The sequence below is a fragment of the Aplysia californica genome, unplaced genomic scaffold, assembly GCF_000002075.1.
Source record: "Aplysia californica isolate F4 #8 unplaced genomic scaffold, AplCal3.0 scaffold00106, whole genome shotgun sequence".
Lineage (NCBI taxonomy): Eukaryota > Metazoa > Mollusca > Gastropoda > Aplysiida > Aplysiidae > Aplysia > Aplysia californica.
Genome location: NW_004797376.1, coordinates 303,142 through 321,703, shown reverse-complemented (window position 1 = coordinate 321,703; position 18,562 = coordinate 303,142). Strand labels below are relative to the sequence as shown.

The 18,562-nt window shown below is 40.0% G+C and overlaps 1 protein-coding gene across 2 annotated transcripts; it reads left to right on the top strand.

The window, feature by feature from the left end:
- Positions 1-332: 332 nt before the first annotated feature.
- LOC101858016 (40S ribosomal protein S24) lies at positions 333-16,749 on the top strand. Of its 2 annotated transcripts, none has more exons than XM_005095537.3 (5): positions 333-381; positions 7,379-7,447; positions 9,836-10,045; positions 14,803-14,919; positions 16,675-16,749. In XM_005095537.3, exons 1-5 carry the CDS (start codon positions 379-381, stop codon positions 16,675-16,677), a joined length of 402 nt encoding a protein of 133 aa, XP_005095594.1. In that variant the 5' UTR covers positions 333-378; the 3' UTR covers positions 16,678-16,749. The 2 variants fall into 2 exon arrangements, with proteins under 2 accessions (XP_005095594.1, XP_012936382.1); XM_013080928.2 differs by lacking the exon at positions 333-381 and adding an exon at positions 466-484.
- The last annotated feature ends 1,813 nt before the right edge of the window (positions 16,750-18,562 follow it).

The window sequence follows — 18,562 nt, the reverse complement described above, 5'->3', positions numbered from 1 at the left end:
TTTTATAAGAAATTAATTCATGCTGCCTTCGAAATCTAAGTGAATTCATGAAATTTAAATTAACGAAATCCGAAATGCACGAACAACGAAAAATATCTTAAGTCAAATAAATTGGTTGTGCATTTGATTTCAAACAATGGTGTTTAACTTATAGGAAATATTTTAAAACAAAAATGAAACAAAAAGTTGAAAAACACATTTTATAGAGAGGAAATAATATGTTTCAAAGGTTAATGAATTTACTTTGACAAAAGAGTCAACATTCATAAATAAGGCTATTTCTTGGAAATTTTTTTGTGATAAAATTGTCCCGTTCACTTGATTGTAGCTTTGCTGCTGATTAACTTCCTTTTCCGCTTGCTTCGCTAAAACGCAATCATGGTAAGTAAACCGAGTCTGTAAAATCTCACAACATTTGTGCTTTTTCCTCCTGTATCATTAAAATCGACGGTGGCATTTAATAGTTTATCCATCTGCACACATGGTAAGAGTATATGGAAAATTATTTCTCTTTAAAATTTGAAGGACGAGTAAACTCAAATGATGTATCGAAAATAGTTCCCGTTTGTTTACATCCATATCATGTACACTTTCCTTTCCATTTCGCTTCCAAGCAAAGTATCGTTTTCTCTGTGTATGTCGAAACAAGTATATATATAAATGCGTGAAAAAAATTTCTTTGCTATGTTACCATATGCTTTGTATGTTCAATATCTAAAAGCTAAAGGATTTGTTTAGACACTTAAGGTCTTAGGCTGCCCTGACTGAGAGGCCACAACAGTAACCATACAGTAGTTATGTCTCATGAAAATTTCAAATTTCTCACAGATTAAAAATTTTACAATAGGTGGATGCAGCTTGAAAAATGCTTTCCAGTGGTACCAAATTTAGCATTCTACGATAATTAGAACTAAAGTTATGGCTTCTTTTGTAACGCCTCCTACTCCCATGTCATTCATGTACTGAGAGACAAAACAATTGATATATTGCTCCCTCCGTCACCTTTGATTTTAAGGAGTGGATCCATCATGTCCTATGACATGACTGTAATTAATGCAGTTTAGGTCTACTTTATACTTTATGGTAGATCTAGAGTGGTGTCGCCGGTACGCGTGCACTTCGCGATCGTTGAACGTATTTTCCGCCATTTCCGGCTTTGTACTTTCGTTTTTAGCTATTCCATTCAAGAAACTATTGACCTATAAAATGGTCTTGCTCATAACTCATAGTCGCCAGATTTCTTAAACGTTGTGTGCCCAACAGTTTTTCCAACCTAGGGTGTTGTCTTCACTGAACGTGCAAGTCTTCTCAGTGCGTGCATGGGATTCTTCACTGTGCCTGCACCCATATATACACGTTGAAAGCCAAAAGAAGAGGAATCTGATAACATTACTGCATTAAATGACCACACAGGAAGATAACAAGTCACTTTAGAAGCAAAGTAAGGCAATTTTAATTAGAATCTAAACTAATTTAATTTAGGGGGTATAAATAGTTCAAATACATAGTGAAAAAAAATCAAACAGAATTTTTCACAACTAAAATCCACATTTTCCTACTCTTCATCACTCATTCCTCTGATCTTTCCATCTTTCACACAGTCCACATGCCACCATCCATGACATTCTTCAAACTGCAACCAAATAATCTCTAAAATTGAGTCTACTTTTTTTCTTAGTATTCTACTATATATTTCATTGTGCACGCGCAGAGAAAACTCGAGTTTTTTCAGTCTTCACAACGCGTGCACCCCCCCGATCCCGAAACCCGCAATACAACTTGGCATAGAACTCGATAAAAGGTCACGTGAAACACTCAAGGAAGGAGTAGGCACATTTTTTAAGCTAGGGGGCGCGCACAGTCTATTTGAACCAATCAGAGGCAAATAGGTCATAAAAACTAGTTCACAGGTCAGCGTTGAATGTCAACTTGCCACAGCTGATAAAAACACTCTCGATGATCCCTTGTCGGCAAACGAGTGATGGAAGTAAACAAAAATGGCTGCTGCACACACTGACGCATTCAATCAAACGCAAAAACGCAATTTGAGGCTAAAAACAAAGGAAAACAAAAGTGCACGCACCGAGAAGGCGCACGCGCAGGGGCTACACCACTCTAGATCTAGATCTAGATTAGATCTAGATTCTAGATCTAGATCTAGATTCTAGATCTAGATCTAGATCTAGATTCTAGTGTTAATTAATTGCGAGAGTGACGCTGTGACAACTACTAAGGCAAAGCGGCGTTAGTTGTGACAGAGTGACTCTGTGACAATTAATGCATGCAGCGTTTTAATTGCGACAGGGTGAGTCTGTGACAAAAAAAGAATTTAAAAAGAAAGACACACACACACATTCAAATACTGGGAGGACTTCCGTAACGAGCGACCACTATGAGACAGAGCAGAATTGAGGGCTTGGGGTAGGGGTAGGTCTAGGCCTCTTCTTTATTGTGGTTGATGGGGTGGTCGCTCGTTACGGAAGTCCTCCCCAAATATTATCTAGAATCTAGATCTTAGATCTAAAATAGCCTACTATAAGGCTACACAATGCAAATATACACACGCACACACAAACACACAGACACACACACACACACACACACACACACACACACACAAAAGCAACAAGTGCACAGGCTTGTGGCCTTATTTTACACACACACACACACACACACACTAAACTGATAGGAAAACAGACAGTTGTTAGCTCTTTTCTTGTTGTCACTGTTGTTGCCCTAGATTCTAGAGTAAAATTACTGGTTCGGTCAAAATTAGGACGAAAACAGGCACGTCGACTTTAAAGCTTTATATCTCGTATCTGCCGTGCCCTAGAGACAACCCGAAACCAGCTACAGGAAGCCCTGTGATTGGATGACCCCAGGAATGTACTGTTTCAGCTTGTTCGCATATTTGAGGCCCTTACTGGGTGCGAAAGTGACGCCAGATTTATTTACGTGTTCATCCTTGATAGGGCCTCATATGTAAATAACTCCAGCTTTCAGAGTTTACTTCTTCTTCTTCTCGATCGCATCACACTTGAAGTCCGGTATCTGTAATAAATTGGGCGGTCCTGCTCAGTTCATCTGGCGGCCCGTATAGCTTCTCTTGTAGCGTCAGTGGGGTTGGCCACGTTTCCTGTCTCGGGGCCCTGTGTGTCTTGCAGTGCTGAAGGATGTGTTCAACAGTTTGGTCCGCCTCTCCACACTGGCATTTTGGTGATTGTACTAGTTTAAAACATTTGTACATATGTTGTCTCAGACGTCTCAGTCTTGTGTGTTGTGTCCTTAGTCTGAAGATAATCACTTGTTCTTTGCGGGACAGCTCATGGTAGCCATCTGGTGTCTTAGGTGTTTTAAATAGTGTATTTATAATAGTTTTTATTTCTGTGTAGTTAACGCTGTTGTCTGGTTGCTCTTTTTGTGCTCCTAGTTTGGCCATCCTGTCTGCCTGCTCATTTCCCAAGACACCACAGTGTGATGGAATCCACTGTAGCATGATCCTCAGACATGGGATGTCCTCATTTTCTTTTCGTAGCCTTGGTAGTTTGCCGGAAGTGATTGCCTGCAGTACTGACATGGCATCTGTTAGGAATACTACTTGGCTTTGGGGGTCTACCAAATCTTGATGGTGTTTGCTGCATGTACTAGAGCCTCCGTCTCTGCCCTGTAGTTTGTACAATGTCGCCCTGTTGGGACTGCCTCTGCTTGTCGTCGTCCATTTGGGAACTGTACGTACACTCCGGCTCCTCCTCTTTTCACAGCATCAGTGGCAGATCCGTCTGTATAGATCCTTATCCATGCTTCTCGTGGGTATCTTTCTTCAAGCATGGACAGGGTGAGGGACTTCTTGCTCAGGTTGCTGTGGTCATCTTTTGTGGTGAACATAGGAATGGACGTGTGTATAGATATGTTTGTGTTTTTCTTTTCCCATGATGGTGCCTCTGGGGTGTGATTCAGCATGTTAACTGTGGCTGGTAGATGGTCCTACTGTAGGGATCTTTGGATTTTTCTGCTTTCTTTGATGAAGTTGGATCTTTTGAGTCTTGCGGTGTTTGATCTCGCTGTTCTCGTGTGCAGTATATGATCCTCCATAGCTGTGGCCTTGGTGTACTGTATGAGGGCCTTGCATTCCCATCTCCTCTGCAGGGCCACTATAGATGTTGTTTGTTCCATCTTTTCTATAGACGTTGACCTCATTGCTCCAGTGATTATTCGGAGAGCCTGGTTTTACACTTTTTCCAGAGTTTACCAAAACGTAGAATCTAGGCGACAGGCTCCTTCATCCACAACCAATGTTAACTCTTCTGGGGGAAGAGGTTCACGCTGTTCTGCTCAGTTGATAAAGGAAAAGCTGTCTTAAGGACTATTTTTAGCAGAGGTGTACTAGGGGCTCGCTTTAGCTTTTGTAATATCAATAGGTTCCTGCACAAGGTAAAGAGACGCTTGCAAGTCTAAAAACTATCCTGACACTACTGACAGCTGTCTTAGATGGGTCATATAAGCGCTCTAGTCATGTCGTCTTTCTCTCTCAGCTGTAGCTACTTGTTACGACTTGTAGTTTTAGTGAATGGTTTACGCTTGAGTTACTTTGTGTAGGTCATCTCTTTTTAGTGCTGTTTTCTTGGTGCGGAACTGGAAATGGGCTTCTTAAACAGTGTCAATAGGACTAAATCTCGGACTATATCACATGCGGTGCATTTAGCCGTGGCAGAAATTGCTACCAAGGGGTTAAAACTGAAAGACAATTTTGTGTACCAGCTGAAGCAAGAATGAAAATATATCTAGTTATGACGTCTTAGTTTTTTTCGCTAGTTACATTGTTATTGTTGTTTTCAAATCCCTTTAGCTGCAAGCATTTCACTCTTGGCAGGGCAATGCCTCCCTCAAGTACTGTAACCCCATGTCCTTGTCATCTGGTCAATGCCAGAGTCGCCAGTTACATAAATCTAGGTTGATTCTTACAGTGCAGATTAAATCTGTCATTTCTGCCCTATTTTAAAATGATAGCTTATTTTCCTTCTCTTTGTATTAATTATGGCTTGAAAAGCTTTGTGTGAGTTTCATGTTAAGTTGAATTAGATAGCATGTAAGAGAAAATGAGTGGTCAATTCAATGTTGTCTCTTTGCAAATACCCTGTAAGTGAACATATTTCAATGTGCTTTGATGATCAACGCTATCTATTGAAACAGTGTCCTGGTGGGAAACACCTTTACCATTGGCTTTATTTTTTGTTTTATAATTGTTTATTGGTCTTCGTCTGTTGACAGGGTTGGGTTGATTTAAATCAGTTGATTTTTTAAATTTAAATCAACTTGATTTAAAAATCAGTGATTTAAATCACTTAAAATTTTTTTTCTTTCAGTTTTTACATCTTTAAACATTCAGAATTCCTTTCCTTGGTTTTATAAAACAGATATAAGGTTAAGTAGACTAAAATAATCATGCTTAAAAGTCTGCTTTCCCCCCTGTCACTGTAAGTAGTAAAATAATACTGTATTCAATTTACTTTTTTTTTCATAATTGAAACAAGCGGGCGCACACACACACACTATGAAATGCAAGTTTATCTATGCATAATTACCCCCCCCCCCCCTTTCTTTTAGACTGACATTTTCTTCATTTTTTTGCCTGTAGCCATAATTTTCAGTGATATAGCAGATTAAGGCTTTCTAAAATTGCAGTTGCTTAAATTAATCATTAGTTAAAATAACGAAGTGACTATTTCTCCGAACGTTCGGAGAAATAGTGCCGATCTTTATTTCTCCGAACGGTTTCCGGCTTCCGGTCTCGTGATTTTTTGTCTATTTATTGCGAGAGTTCGGCGCCAACTTTCATTCTGCCTCTGGCCTCTGGTCTGGGAAGGAGCACCGCATGGCAAGCCCGCCTACAGACAACCTTCAGTAACACCCACCACACACCCACCACCATCATGCACATGTACACACACTAACTAAACATGACCAGTGGGCAACTTTTGAACGTATGACGAGCTGAGCTGTGGACGGAGAGACAGTGTGAGTGAAAGAGCGGGTGAAAGGAAGAATGTGCGAGTGTATCCACAGGCGACAGCAACTACAAGACAAGACGACGACACCGACCCCCTGGCCTGGTTCACAGCTCACGAAAGAAAGGAATGCAGCTCAGGCAGTGTTTAGCCTATATTATTGTCCATGGTTCGCAGGGTGCAAAGGAAAGAATGATATTTTCTTTGTGTGTGCCTGGAGGGAGGGGGTGGGGTATGAAGAAAGTCATGCGGACAGGGATGAGCCGCGGGAGAGAACACGGGAATTGAATGAATGAGGGAAACTGAAAGAGACGAACGACTCATGAGCCCCGGAGTGAATGGATCCTGTGTTTCTATTTTTGTATACTTTGAACTGTTACTGAATACAGGCTGAAATAAAGCCCGAAAACACACACACACTCCTCACTCTCCACTTACTACCACACACAGACACACTCACACACGCACATACATACACACACACACACATACACACACAGGAGCAAATTTTTGGGTCTATATCTATTTCAATTTTCAAGAGCTAGTCTAGAGATTTTTAGATGAGTGAAATCAAAATTAGAACAGCCCATAAACAACAACAAACATTAACAAATGTGCGTAATAAAAAAAAAAAAGGACAGGATATTACATGTAAATTATGGAATCACACACATTAATAAGGGGCTTGCCAGTGTCAGTACATTGGTCGCAGCAGTGACAAACGCAGATGCCAGTTCTATGTGTCGTTATCAATAACCCTCCGTAGATCTAGATCTAGACAGCACACGAGTGAACACAACACATTACGTTTAAGAGCAGCACCCTTCATAGGCAACACGCCATATCTGTAGCGAAAAACTGTTTGGAATTGTAGCATTTCTTTATATAAATATTTACTGCGGACATTTTTTGGACCGATTGAACCCTATTGTATATATACGAGCAATCTTTGGTAGGCCTATAATATAATTATAGATCTATATAATATCCGAAATTTGCGAGAAAGGATGTGATTTCAGAGTGTTCGGAGAAATAGTGCCCATCTTTATTTTCCCGAACGTTCGGAGAAATAGTGCCTAGCTTTATTTTCCCGAACGTTCGGAGAAATAGTGCCCAGCTTTATTTTCCCGAACGTTCGGAGAAATAGTGCCGGCCTTAAAATAATGCATTTTGCACTAAAAGAACTTACTTTTAGCCTCCAAAAATCCCAAACTGTGTCGTCATTACAAAAAAAAAAAAAAAAACCCATTTAAATAAAAGAAATCTGATTTAAATTTAAAAAATCGATTTTTTTGATTTTTATTTTAAAAATCCAAAAAATCACCAACCCTGTCTGTTGAGTTAAAAAAATTTTCCTGTTTTATTTTTTGCAGGCTGACGGCGTAGCAACTATAAGAACGCGAAAGTTCATGACCAACCGACTGCTATGCAGAAAACAGATGGTAAGTGATGGAGAGTTATTTGTTCCATTTTACAAAAATGTATTGCTCAAGACCAGAGTTAAGGACCAAGTTTAAGTTACAATGTTCTGTGAATGCAGTGGCATGCCATGTTGGATTTTTAAAAAAGTCCTCTTTCTGTGTAAATTTTAGAATGTTTACGATTTGTCCTTTTATATTTTACAGTGGATCAACCTTTACTGTGTGTAAGAGGCAAAAGTCATGTGACAAATGTGCGTATATTACGCGTTAAACCTGCAGATTACGCCCTTTAAGTTTTGGTTGTGCGTGAGCTTTACTCTTTATAATTTCATTTCGGGGGTTTGCATATACGCTTTAAAACGTAGGTGGTGTGCGTCTGGCAAGCATCATTTTCCCCTTCTCTATCCCAAAGCCGAGTCAATGATTTGACAGCACACCCACACACATCACATGCACGACCGTCACCTTCTGTGTCAGAAGAAGTCGTCTAGTCGACCTACTTATCAGCTGAGCACAGTTTCTGGCAACACCGGCTGGTTTCAGCTCAGAAGCTCTGCCCTTATTCTGTTGGCTCACATTTGCCAGTGTCGTGCCTTCAGTTTATCCCTGCCGTGAGATTATCCCCATCCTTTAACACACTAGTAAACATGAATTGTCCGCCATCGAAAGTCTGGAAAGACTGGAATGTGAAGCCTGAGATGGCTCTGAAGAATAATGAATCAGTTTATTTTCCAAACATGCTACTCATCCCTGCCCTTATTCTCAAGTATCCCGATTTTGATTGCGTGTAAAACCCCCCCCCCCCCCCCCCCCTTTTTTTTTAAAATGCCGTCTGTTGCGCCGGATTTTTCAAAATTCTTACTCTGCCTTCTTTTCTGTCTGGGAAGCACTCGTTAAACTTTTTGTCAGCAGAAACTCGGAGCACTATTTTGCGAAATGTCTATGTCGAATTTAGTAGTTGACTCACTAAAAGTTGTGTTTGATCTATCTTTGCTCACATGGGTTGTTTCAACTATAATAGAAGTAGTATTGATTTGGCATTCCGACCTAAGACATTCTCAATATCTACTTTTGCCAAAACATGCTTTGTCCGATTTCTGGTTGGTTGGGCCATCATCAAGACCCGTCAGTAAAACTGTTTCAATCGCGCGTTAGCACCACGTGACATGACTTCTGCGTGTGAGTTCCACGTGTGTTGGAGACCGTCCTTTGATGGGGTCGATTTAAGTTTATGCGCACTGGTTGAAGCGTCTTTCGGGACTTGTTCGGGGGGGGGGGGGGGTGTGTAAAAACACTTGGACTAGGAGACTTTGATGTGATTCTTCAGGATAAAAAATGAATAATAAAAAAACACACTCAGGCGCGGGCGCACACACGCGAGCACGCATACACACACATACACCACACACACGTGCGTGCACAGAGGGAATATAAATGAATATGATAATGGACACCCCTGGAAATTTTTTAAAGTAGGCTTGGCAGTGACCTAGGTGATTTGTCGTTGATCCAGATTTTTTCACCAAGTCCCAATTTTTCCCCCCCCCACTGAGATCCTGACTTTTAGATTTCATAGAGTGGCAGGTCTGTTTTTCTTGGTGTATTATAGTCGGAATTGACCCCTGTTGGTTTGTCAACTTTATTTTATTTTTGATAGGCCGAACTGCTCAACCACCACCTCTCTTCCCCCCTCCATATGGACACAACTTTAATTTTAGTCAATATTACTCATTTATTTCTTAAGTTAATTAAAAATCATTAGCATTCAGTCACAGTCATTGTCACTCTATGTGTATCTGTGTGAATGTGCGTGTTAGTTAAATGTTTACAAGCAAAAATTCTCACTATAAATTTATGAGATATTGACTTATACTTACCCTTTAAGTTTCAAAAACAAGGGTTTAAATACCCCTTAAGATAGTTAACCAAAGGGTGAAGGAACCTCTTAGGTTGGCCTGAAAATGGGAGCCCTGTACAGTCAGGCTACTCATGATTGTGAGATTACAGGTTTGGTAGTTGGAGGCCCAGCTTGATTGATGTTGGGTACTTGGGAAAGGCGCCTAATGTGGAATTTCCTAATCGACTCTGTTCATTTGGAGATAACCATTGACTTCGGGGGTCCACTCTCTGAAATAACTTCAGCATTGGAAGGGTGGCTGAACCCAACAAGTTTCGCAGTTTGTACAAAGTTGTATGTTTTGTACATTTTGACTGGAAGCTCTACTTCTGTAGTTTTGTCTGTTTTTCCTTCAGTGTCCAAGTTTTTTCTTACTGAATCAAGGTATAGATTAGAGGCCCCAAAAAAGTAGCATTCGGTACATGTAATAGAAGTGGGATTTTTGTTGTTGTGCTTTTAGAGTTAATTGTTGTGTGGTAAGTTCTCTCTGTAACATGTTTTATGTTCTGCAGGTTGTCGATGTCTTGCATCCAGGCAGAGCTACTCTTCCCAAGACTGAAATCAGAGAAAAGTTGGCCAAGGCTTACAAAGTGACAGCTGATGTCATCTTTGCCTTTGGATTCCGTACCCACTTTGGTGGAGGCAAGACCACTGGCTTCGCCTTGATCTACGATACTTTGGATAAGGCTAAGAAGTTTGAGCCCAAGTACAGACTTGCCCGTGTAAGTTATATTTCTCATTTGAAAGTCTTTATCAAGTATAGTTTTCTTCAGCAATAACAGAGAATAAGATAATGATATGAGTCTGCAAAGGTTGCTGGAAAAAACCTGATATTGTTGATCCTTGGTCAAAGCCCTGTTCATGGATTCTTGAAATCAGCCACTGCTGTCTGGTTCTGGAGTTATCTGCTGCTTAGGGGGGCATTGCATTTATAATTCCCGGAAGTAAAACCTGGTTTAGTAATGGGGCGGAAGATTTTGGGAACAAATTTGGCAGTTATATAGTTGCAGTGCTATAATTATAATTTTCTCTTTTTACAGTATAAGTTGTACTCGACTGGGTCCTTGTATTTTCTGCTTGGGTAAAAAAATCAATTGATAAATATAGTGAATGAGTTTTCCGGTTGTATTTGCTCGTTTGATATGCCAGTGGAAGTTTTTGCGTTCCCCTTTTCATGGAGTAAGATTTTTAAAAATCAAAATAGAACTACAGTAGTCTCCACCTAAGATCTTGATGCTCGGGAGCAAGGAAAATGCGGAATCTTAGGCGAACGGGATCTTTCCAGACGCACCAACAGAAGAATTCGTAGTGACCCATGTTTAGGTCCACCTCCAGTAAAATAGTCTCCTTTTACTCCGAAATGAATAGACGTGACCCCTGGGTTGGTTTATAACTTGCTGTTTGCAAAGAGTGGTCAGCTGTGATGACTAATCGCAGTGGCTTGAGGCATGCCATTTTTACTTATCGTGAGTCTTAAGATCTACACTTATCCAGTTGCTCCTCCCCTTTACCTGTCAAAATCTTTCACTTTCCATCTGACCAAGTTCCCCCGTCTTTGTCGTTACGCACCATTGCGTTTTGGCCATACCAATTTGAATTTAGTCTATTTCGCATTCGGGGAGTTGGAGACAACTACAACAATAGTCAGAGAAGAGCATACATTTCGATGTGGTCTGGCCAGTAGTAACTTATAGACCCTACCCACCCAGTGTGTATTGTAAGTTTAGGTGAGGAGCTCGTCTCGTGGCCTTCAAAGGTCCTGGGTTTGAATTTGTGTAGCGACAGAAAAATTTTCTTCTATAAAATTGACTTTCACCTCTTTTCCTGCTCTCTGGCAATGTTCCATCGTCTGCTTTCGATTCCACTTCCTGCCCTCACCTCCTGTGCCACCTCTTCTGGGCCTCTGACTCATTTTGCAGCCTTTCTACTTCTACTACTTTGCACCCTCTTACTGCTGTCTTTCAGCCACACCCTTGATCTTCTGGTAGGAAAGATCTACACCTAGCCTTCTTGGACAAGGGCGAAAAATCTCGGAGGTGCCATGTGCAAGTTGTGCATGTTAAAGATCCTTTGGTGATCTAAAATTGAAAAGAGTAGGCTCCGGCCGCCACCAGGGCCAAATTCAAAATTTCCGACCAACTGAAAATGTTTAATATGTCCCACGCACTCAAATGTCCTTAAGGTGCGGGTGTCATGGTCGGGGGAAAAAACAGCATCGGCAGTTCACCCCTCAGTTTGATTCCATCAGGAGCAAATATTGTTCTGTTTCATAGAGATTTAATTACAACAGACTCCTGTGATTACATTCACGAAAGTGGCTGATCTGTGATGCAACGGGCAGTTCAATGATTGCAATTTTTCACGCCTGGTTGATCTTTTGTGCCCGCCCCGGGTTTTGGTTTAGTCTAAATTAGTAAATTATCTGAAATGCGGAATCTTAACAGAATCATGTAGACCTTCAAAGCAGGATCTTAGGGGTGACTTGTGTATCAACTCTTTGAAGACGCACCCACTTTCCCCCTGTCGATACCCTGTGAGGCACCTTTTTTGCCCTTTCCTATCAGCAGTACAAAAATCACACTTACACCACTAAAAGACAGTGCTTCAGTCTTCCGCAATTTTGCGGATTAGCAAATTAGCAGAATTCCGAAAATGGAAAAATTGCCGTGAAAATTCGTGCATAAAAAAATTATGTTAAAAATGTGAAATAAAACATTTCCGTAATTACTAGATTCTAATAGCCAACAATAGCCAACCCATACCGGAAGTGCTCTTTTATTTGAAAGTGTATACAGTGTCATTTACTTTCACTAACATCTGTGGCTTTGTTGCTCACTCCCGGATGGTTGCAGTAAACTACCATATTTCATATGTATTCGCTGGCACGCTCGCACAGTTTGTATAACTTCACGTCCCACTTAGTGGGTTTGTCCTTCATGTAGACACGGAATGACAAACGGTGTTTCCAGGGACAGATGGCTTTGCCGATACAGATTTTCTCTCTATGGGTGTATAAGGCCTTGTACGTGGTGTTCATATGATCAAAAAACAGTCTCACCTTGTGAAGTGGGTCATGACCAGGCTGACCTTGGCACAAACGTATTGTTGTCGTTCATGTTATAAAAGGCGAGGATTGCCTTGAAGTGATCCCTTTTCATTAGGGTGGCAGCGAATGGTGCTGCAACTGACAGGTCTTTGCTCCTGTAGTCAGTGAGAAGTGTTTCGTTTCACAAGACCAGTGTGAATCAGAAAAGCAAGAAACTTTAGAATTTCATTCTCAGTCACGGGTTTCCACGTCTTGAAATTGACCGTTTGGTTAACAGCGCCCCGCTTCATTCCTTCTCCTGAATAGTATGTCTTGCGTACTAATTTTTCGCTCTTTTTTCATGTTTTATCACGTCTTTTGTTACCATCAGTTCATAGAAACAGTTGTGAAGCATCATCAGGCACATAAAACTTTATTACCGGTTGACTGGTGAAAGGGAAAGTTGCCGAAAATTGTCGAATGGTTCGAACCCTCTCCTCACCATTGGCCTTTTCTTCATCCTCATCATCATTTTCCATTTGAATGTTATAATAGACGTCCTGTGGGTGGTTGGCGGGTACCCTGGTGTAGTTTGCTTCTTCTTTCCTATCAAACATCTATCATCCTTATCTCCCCTTCTTTTTTTATGTTTGTTACTCTCTTGTAACACCTCTATCTTCTGGCGCTCATATGACCGTATGCAGTTACGAGTGCCGTAAAACCCTCTACTAAAACTAAATTATAGACGTCCGGAAGTCTCATCTCCACCCCTACTTATTCTAGGTCTCTTGCTTGGGCCTGTTCTATCATTGTCACTGTGACTAGAGTCGACAGAGGGCCCGTCGCTGGAATTATTCGATCTAGACGTAGATCTGCCAACCAATGGCACAGATTTATCATCACTATCATCTGAACTATCTTTTCTTAACTCTAAATCTAACTCCTCATCACTGCCATCATCCATAAACAACTCAAAAGCTTCAGTCCGCATCAAACCACGTCACTTGCCATTTTGGATAGAAACTGCGACATCTAGTACGAAACAATGGGCTTAAAACAAATGCCATGCAATGCTATCCTAATTCGAAAGCAAATAAAGGGAATCAACCAAATTATAGGGATTTGGGTGAGCTTTCCAATGATATAGTTTGTCCACCTTAGCCCACTTGTTTTGCCAAATAAATACGTTTAAAATCGTCAGAGATCCCCGTCAGCGGATTATCCGCTGATGCGTCGTCAAAGAGTTAAAATTCTGTTTATTAAAACAGCAGGATCTTTAGCAAACCGTGACCGTAAGCGGTGGGATCTCTGGCGGAGACTACTGTATTGAAGTGTGCTAGATATTTAGGTTTGATTCAAAAGAATAGAATGTCATGTCTGTGTACACTTTTTGTTAGTTTTAAAATGTTTGCGATTTACTGTTCTGTAGTATCAGATAAATGTGCCCCTTGTGTTAATTTTTTTTCCTCTTGCTTTCTCGGAAGTAGACTTACAGAATAAGAGGTGTGAATATGTCAGTTTTAAGGTTCAAGATGATCTGAAGTGGAGGAAAAAATGCCTTTACACGCTACATACATTTTTATACTGCTGCTGTTCAGTGCTTCCAATCTTCCATATTTTTACGGAAATCCCTACTTTCTGATACATGTAGTTCTATACTTGATCATCAACTCCCTCCGATAGTGTAAGATAATGCGATGGGATAGAGTAAGGCTACTGAAATTAAAATCTGGCAAAGAATCCGTACTCCCTTCGTATCGGTGTAAGTTCTGGATATTTGAGGTAATTTTCTTGTACTGTATCTTTTGAAATCATTAAAAACATTTTTTTTATAGGTCCCAAGAAAGATTGCAAACGATACCATTTTACTACCATGGTATGGGTGAAAATATTTCATTCTGTGCTAGACAATTCTTCTCTGGAAGTGATACCTCTAACAAACCCCCCACCCCTGAAACAAACCCAAAATTGCGTTTTTATCGGGGTGGCTTTTTTTGCAAAAATATTGATTGGGGAGCACTCTTCAGATAATTCAGCATTCAAGTCACCATTTGAATGTAGGGCAGTAAGTTGTAGAAGTACTAATGATGTTCTGTCAACTCTACACAGCTGATAGGGTTTAGATGAGCTTATTAAGGATAGTGAAGAAATTGCTATTAAAACTTAGTTGAAAATGTGTTGATACTGAAGATATTCTAGTGAAAGTGATTCTGGGGGAGACTGTTATTCTGTTGATAGTGATGGGTGATAACTGAACATTGCTTCTTAAATAACTCTGTTCTTACTATGCAATGACATGAGGAGATATGTTTGCTGTCTTTTCGAGAGCTCTAGTTACCTGCACACTCTGGTTTAGATTTGAGATTGTTTCTAGAACTGCAAAGCCTACCCCTGTTGACAAGGGATATTAATTTATTCTTGAGATACAAATTATATAATCTCTTTCTTCAACAGCATGGTCTTCTTGAAATTAAAAGAAGTGGCAGAAAGCAGAGGAAGGAGAGAAAGAACAGACAGAAGAAGGTCAGAGGTACCGCAAAGACGAAAGTGGGCGCTGGGAAGGACAAGAAGGTAATACGATGGGTTATTCTTTCTTTTTGTCTCTTTCTGGTGGGTGGTCTAGTGTGGTTTGCTTATTCTTCCCTAAGTACATCTATGATCCTTATTTCTCCTCGTTTTAAAAAATGTTAGTTGCTCTCTTCTAACACCTGTAATCTTCTCTTTTCGTCTCTGAAGATATTGGGGTAACCAAGTCATGTCTGGTTTGGTTTTTTGTTGACATATATATTTTCTCACAATGTGTGTAACAAGTTAAGCAAGTCTTACTATTTCAAGTTATTTACATCCCCATTCTGGGAACTTTATTGATTTTAAAGATTCAATGATACAGTGAAACTAGAATTCAATGAAAGGATTTGGATTCTCCGAATTTTTTATTCTTAAAAATTAATAAAAATAACTCGGATTTAGCGGACACTTAAATGAGTGAGCTCGGATTCAACGAAGTCGCTTACAGGGTTAACTGCTTTGTGCGACCAATCAGCGGCCCCCTTTCATACCAACACACCCGTTGTTATCATGCACCCATGTTTTAACGTGTCTCGGGGTCGGACGGGCGGCCAGCACACATATGATTTGTGACTGTATGCATGTGTCTGGGGGGATGAGGGACCAGGCCCGACGACTTTGTTGAATCCCAGTTCCACTGTACAAACAGACAATAGTTGCATTGCAACTTCTCTGGACAATAGTTGTCATGAGAATGGGCTGGGGCGTCTTTGATGCAGTGTACAAATGGAAAGGGAAAATAGTTCTTTTTATGTCGCACACGGTTTTTATTTTTGTAGGGGTTATGGTTTTCGAAAACTTTAACAAATTTACATCTACTTTGGGAGACAAAATGACAATGTTGTGCCAGACGCTAGTTACGTGAAGTCACTGGTTGAAGTATTGAAGTGGAAAATTGCATCAGCAACAAGTATTATCCAGATGTCTTGCCTTTGGCATGCAGAATGATAGGTTATGAATTGAAATGTATGCGGAACATACACAATAGCTTACATTATAGTCGGCCTCAGTCACATTGGTAGAAATTCCCTCTTTTGCTTTTGTGTCGTTTGTCTTCCTGTTGTCTTGGTGATTTTTTGAATATTTTAAAAAGAATTTAGGGATTTGTTGTGTCTGTTATAACGTGTTACTACTGAGATGGTTATTTAGGTTCATTGTAAAATGGAGAGATCCACAGTACGTATGTGGTCAAGTTTTATTTTGAAACTTTCTCTTTATACTGTAGATTGTGTGAATATAAAATAATGACCTGTGGTTTCAGTCTCCATTCTTTTTGACACAACCCCTACTTAGTGCTGCTGATAGCAATAGTTTTGGACAAGAAAAGTGTAATATCTTACACATTCTTCCCTTCCAGTTCACTGCAGGTCTTCCAAAGGAAGCACTTGTTATGTAAAAAGTGAAAAAGGCTTGTGTTTAGGTGGTGCTCACAAATAAGTCATAGTGAATAGTTGAAAAGTTTCAGAGACCTATACTATACATTATATGCAATGAGTGTGGTGAATTAATTAATGCTATAGGTTTTGTGCCAAAGACTTGAAAAATAAGTTATTGAATGAAAATGATCTTGGTAGTTTTGATTCATTGTTTTTTAAACTTTAAATGTATGTCCTGTGTGTCTTTCCTGAAAAACAATTTTTTGACTGTTCAGTGTTATGTCACATTGGACATTTATTTCCTAGTTCAAAGCCATGTTCTATATGTGCTGTGAAAATAATGCTTTTTATGACTCATCTTTGCCTTTTTTTTCTTTTTCAGTAATCGGATGTGCCAGGAGAGAACATGTGTTTTATTCTTTATTTCTATAAGAAATAAATCCATAGGTCAACCATATACAATTTTTTTGGTTTTATTATTTCTTTCCTGTTGTGTTATGTACAGTCTGTTAGTGTGTTTAGTTAGTTTTAGTAGAGGTTTTATGGCGCTCACAACTGCCTACGGTCATATGAGTGCCGAAGATAGATAAAGAGGTGTTACAAGAGAGTAACTAACATAAAAAAAGGAGAGATCAGGACGATAGATGTCTGAAAGGAAAGGAGCAAACCACACCAGAACACCTGCCAACCACCCACTGTTAGTGTGCGGTTGGCGAGATCTCTGGTGTGGTTTGCTCTTTCTTTCTTATCAGATCTATCGTCTTTGTCTCTCCGTCTTTCCATGTGTTTGTTACTCTCTGTTGGTTCTCGCAGGTGTCTTTAAGTTTTTCAGACCCATGTTGATGCTGCTGGTTCCACTGCTTTCGTGCTGGGCTATGCTGCAGAGCAACTTTGGATTTATGTTGGCAGGGTTTTGGACTTTCCACTTTCTTAGCTTGGTCCTATTGGAGATTGGTGTAAAATCTGGTGGTCCTGCATAAGTAACCTTTGCATTGGTTTTATTGCAGTTGGGATTATGCATATTCCTGCTGCATATCTTTTTTGGGGTAAACAGGGCTTCCAGTCTTCCGCAATTTTGCGGATTTCCGCAAATTAGCAGATTTCCGCAAATGGAAAATTTTCCGTTAAAATTCGTGCCCCCCCCCCCAAAAAAATATTTTCAAAAATGCGAAATAAAATTTTTCCGTTATTACCAATAGTCAACAATAGCCAACCCATACCGGAAGTGCTCTTTTATTTGAAAGTGTAGACAGTGTCTTCTACTTTCACTTTCTAAAGCACAAGAAGCAGAGCACCAGCTCTGTAAACAAGAGGAAGAAATGACGATTGTGGTTCAATAGATCTTGGGCCTGCCAAGAAAAGAAAACTCTAAAGAGAGCTTGATTTTTTTTACCAGACTTGTTTATTTGTAAGTATTGTTGTGGATTTAAGTTGAATATAAGCTGTCAAGTTATTTAGATCTAGAATCTAGAGATCAAGTCAAGCTGTTATATAAAAAGCTATTATTGTAAATTCTACACCTTATGCTGATTATGGTGCAAACCAACACAAGCAGAAAAAAGTTAAACATTAACTGTCAAGTTTTATAGATCTAGTTGTGGATGTACAGTATCTGTACAAGGGAGAAAGCATGGCTTTGGATTTGGAAATATATGGATTGATTAACACAAGCAGAAAATTATGTAGGCCTATAGATCTAGATCTACAAGGTATGGTTTTTTTTTCTCTATTATTTTCTAGTTACATTTAGGCCTGAATAGCCAGAAATGGCATACTTAGGATGCTCTGAAACCAAAATTTCTCAAACAGAAAGGGGACGTTGTCCCTCTTCAACCCCCTGTCAGGGCTCTGCCCTGGACCCAAAAATCCTCGAAAAATGACATCAGCTGCTGGGAGCTCTGGGTAAAGATAAAAAGCATGGAAGTACCGTACCGTGTACACTTTGCACTCTTTTGGCAGTGGAAAGAGAACAGTAGGACTGCCCAAGCCATGTTCTTTTGTTCTCCAAACAAACTGAACGTTTTTAGTGTGTATTCTGGATAAGGGTCTTATAGCAGTGAATTCCGTTTTTCAGTAGTAGGAAAACTGGTCCTGCGCATAAAATGTTGCACTGTGGGTGATCTTACAGCTGGCAATGTAAAAAATGGAGGCAAAACTGACGCAATTTTGTTTGCTTTTTTCTTTGGTCTGTCTTTTTTTGGATAAGAGTTTTACGGTGCTTGCAACTGCATAAGGTCAAATGAGTGTGCAGGACACATTAAACATTTTTG

What these genes read in the sequence shown, in the direction of transcription:
- LOC101858016 (XM_005095537.3), top strand. An exon ending in TGCTATGCAGAAAACAGATG is followed by an intron (nt 7,448 to 9,835) that starts GTAAGTGATGGA and finishes TATGTTCTGCAG; the next exon opens with GTTGTCGATGTCTTGCATCC. An exon ending in CCAAGTACAGACTTGCCCGT is followed by an intron (nt 10,046 to 14,802) that starts GTAAGTTATATT and finishes TTTCTTCAACAG; the next exon opens with CATGGTCTTCTTGAAATTAA.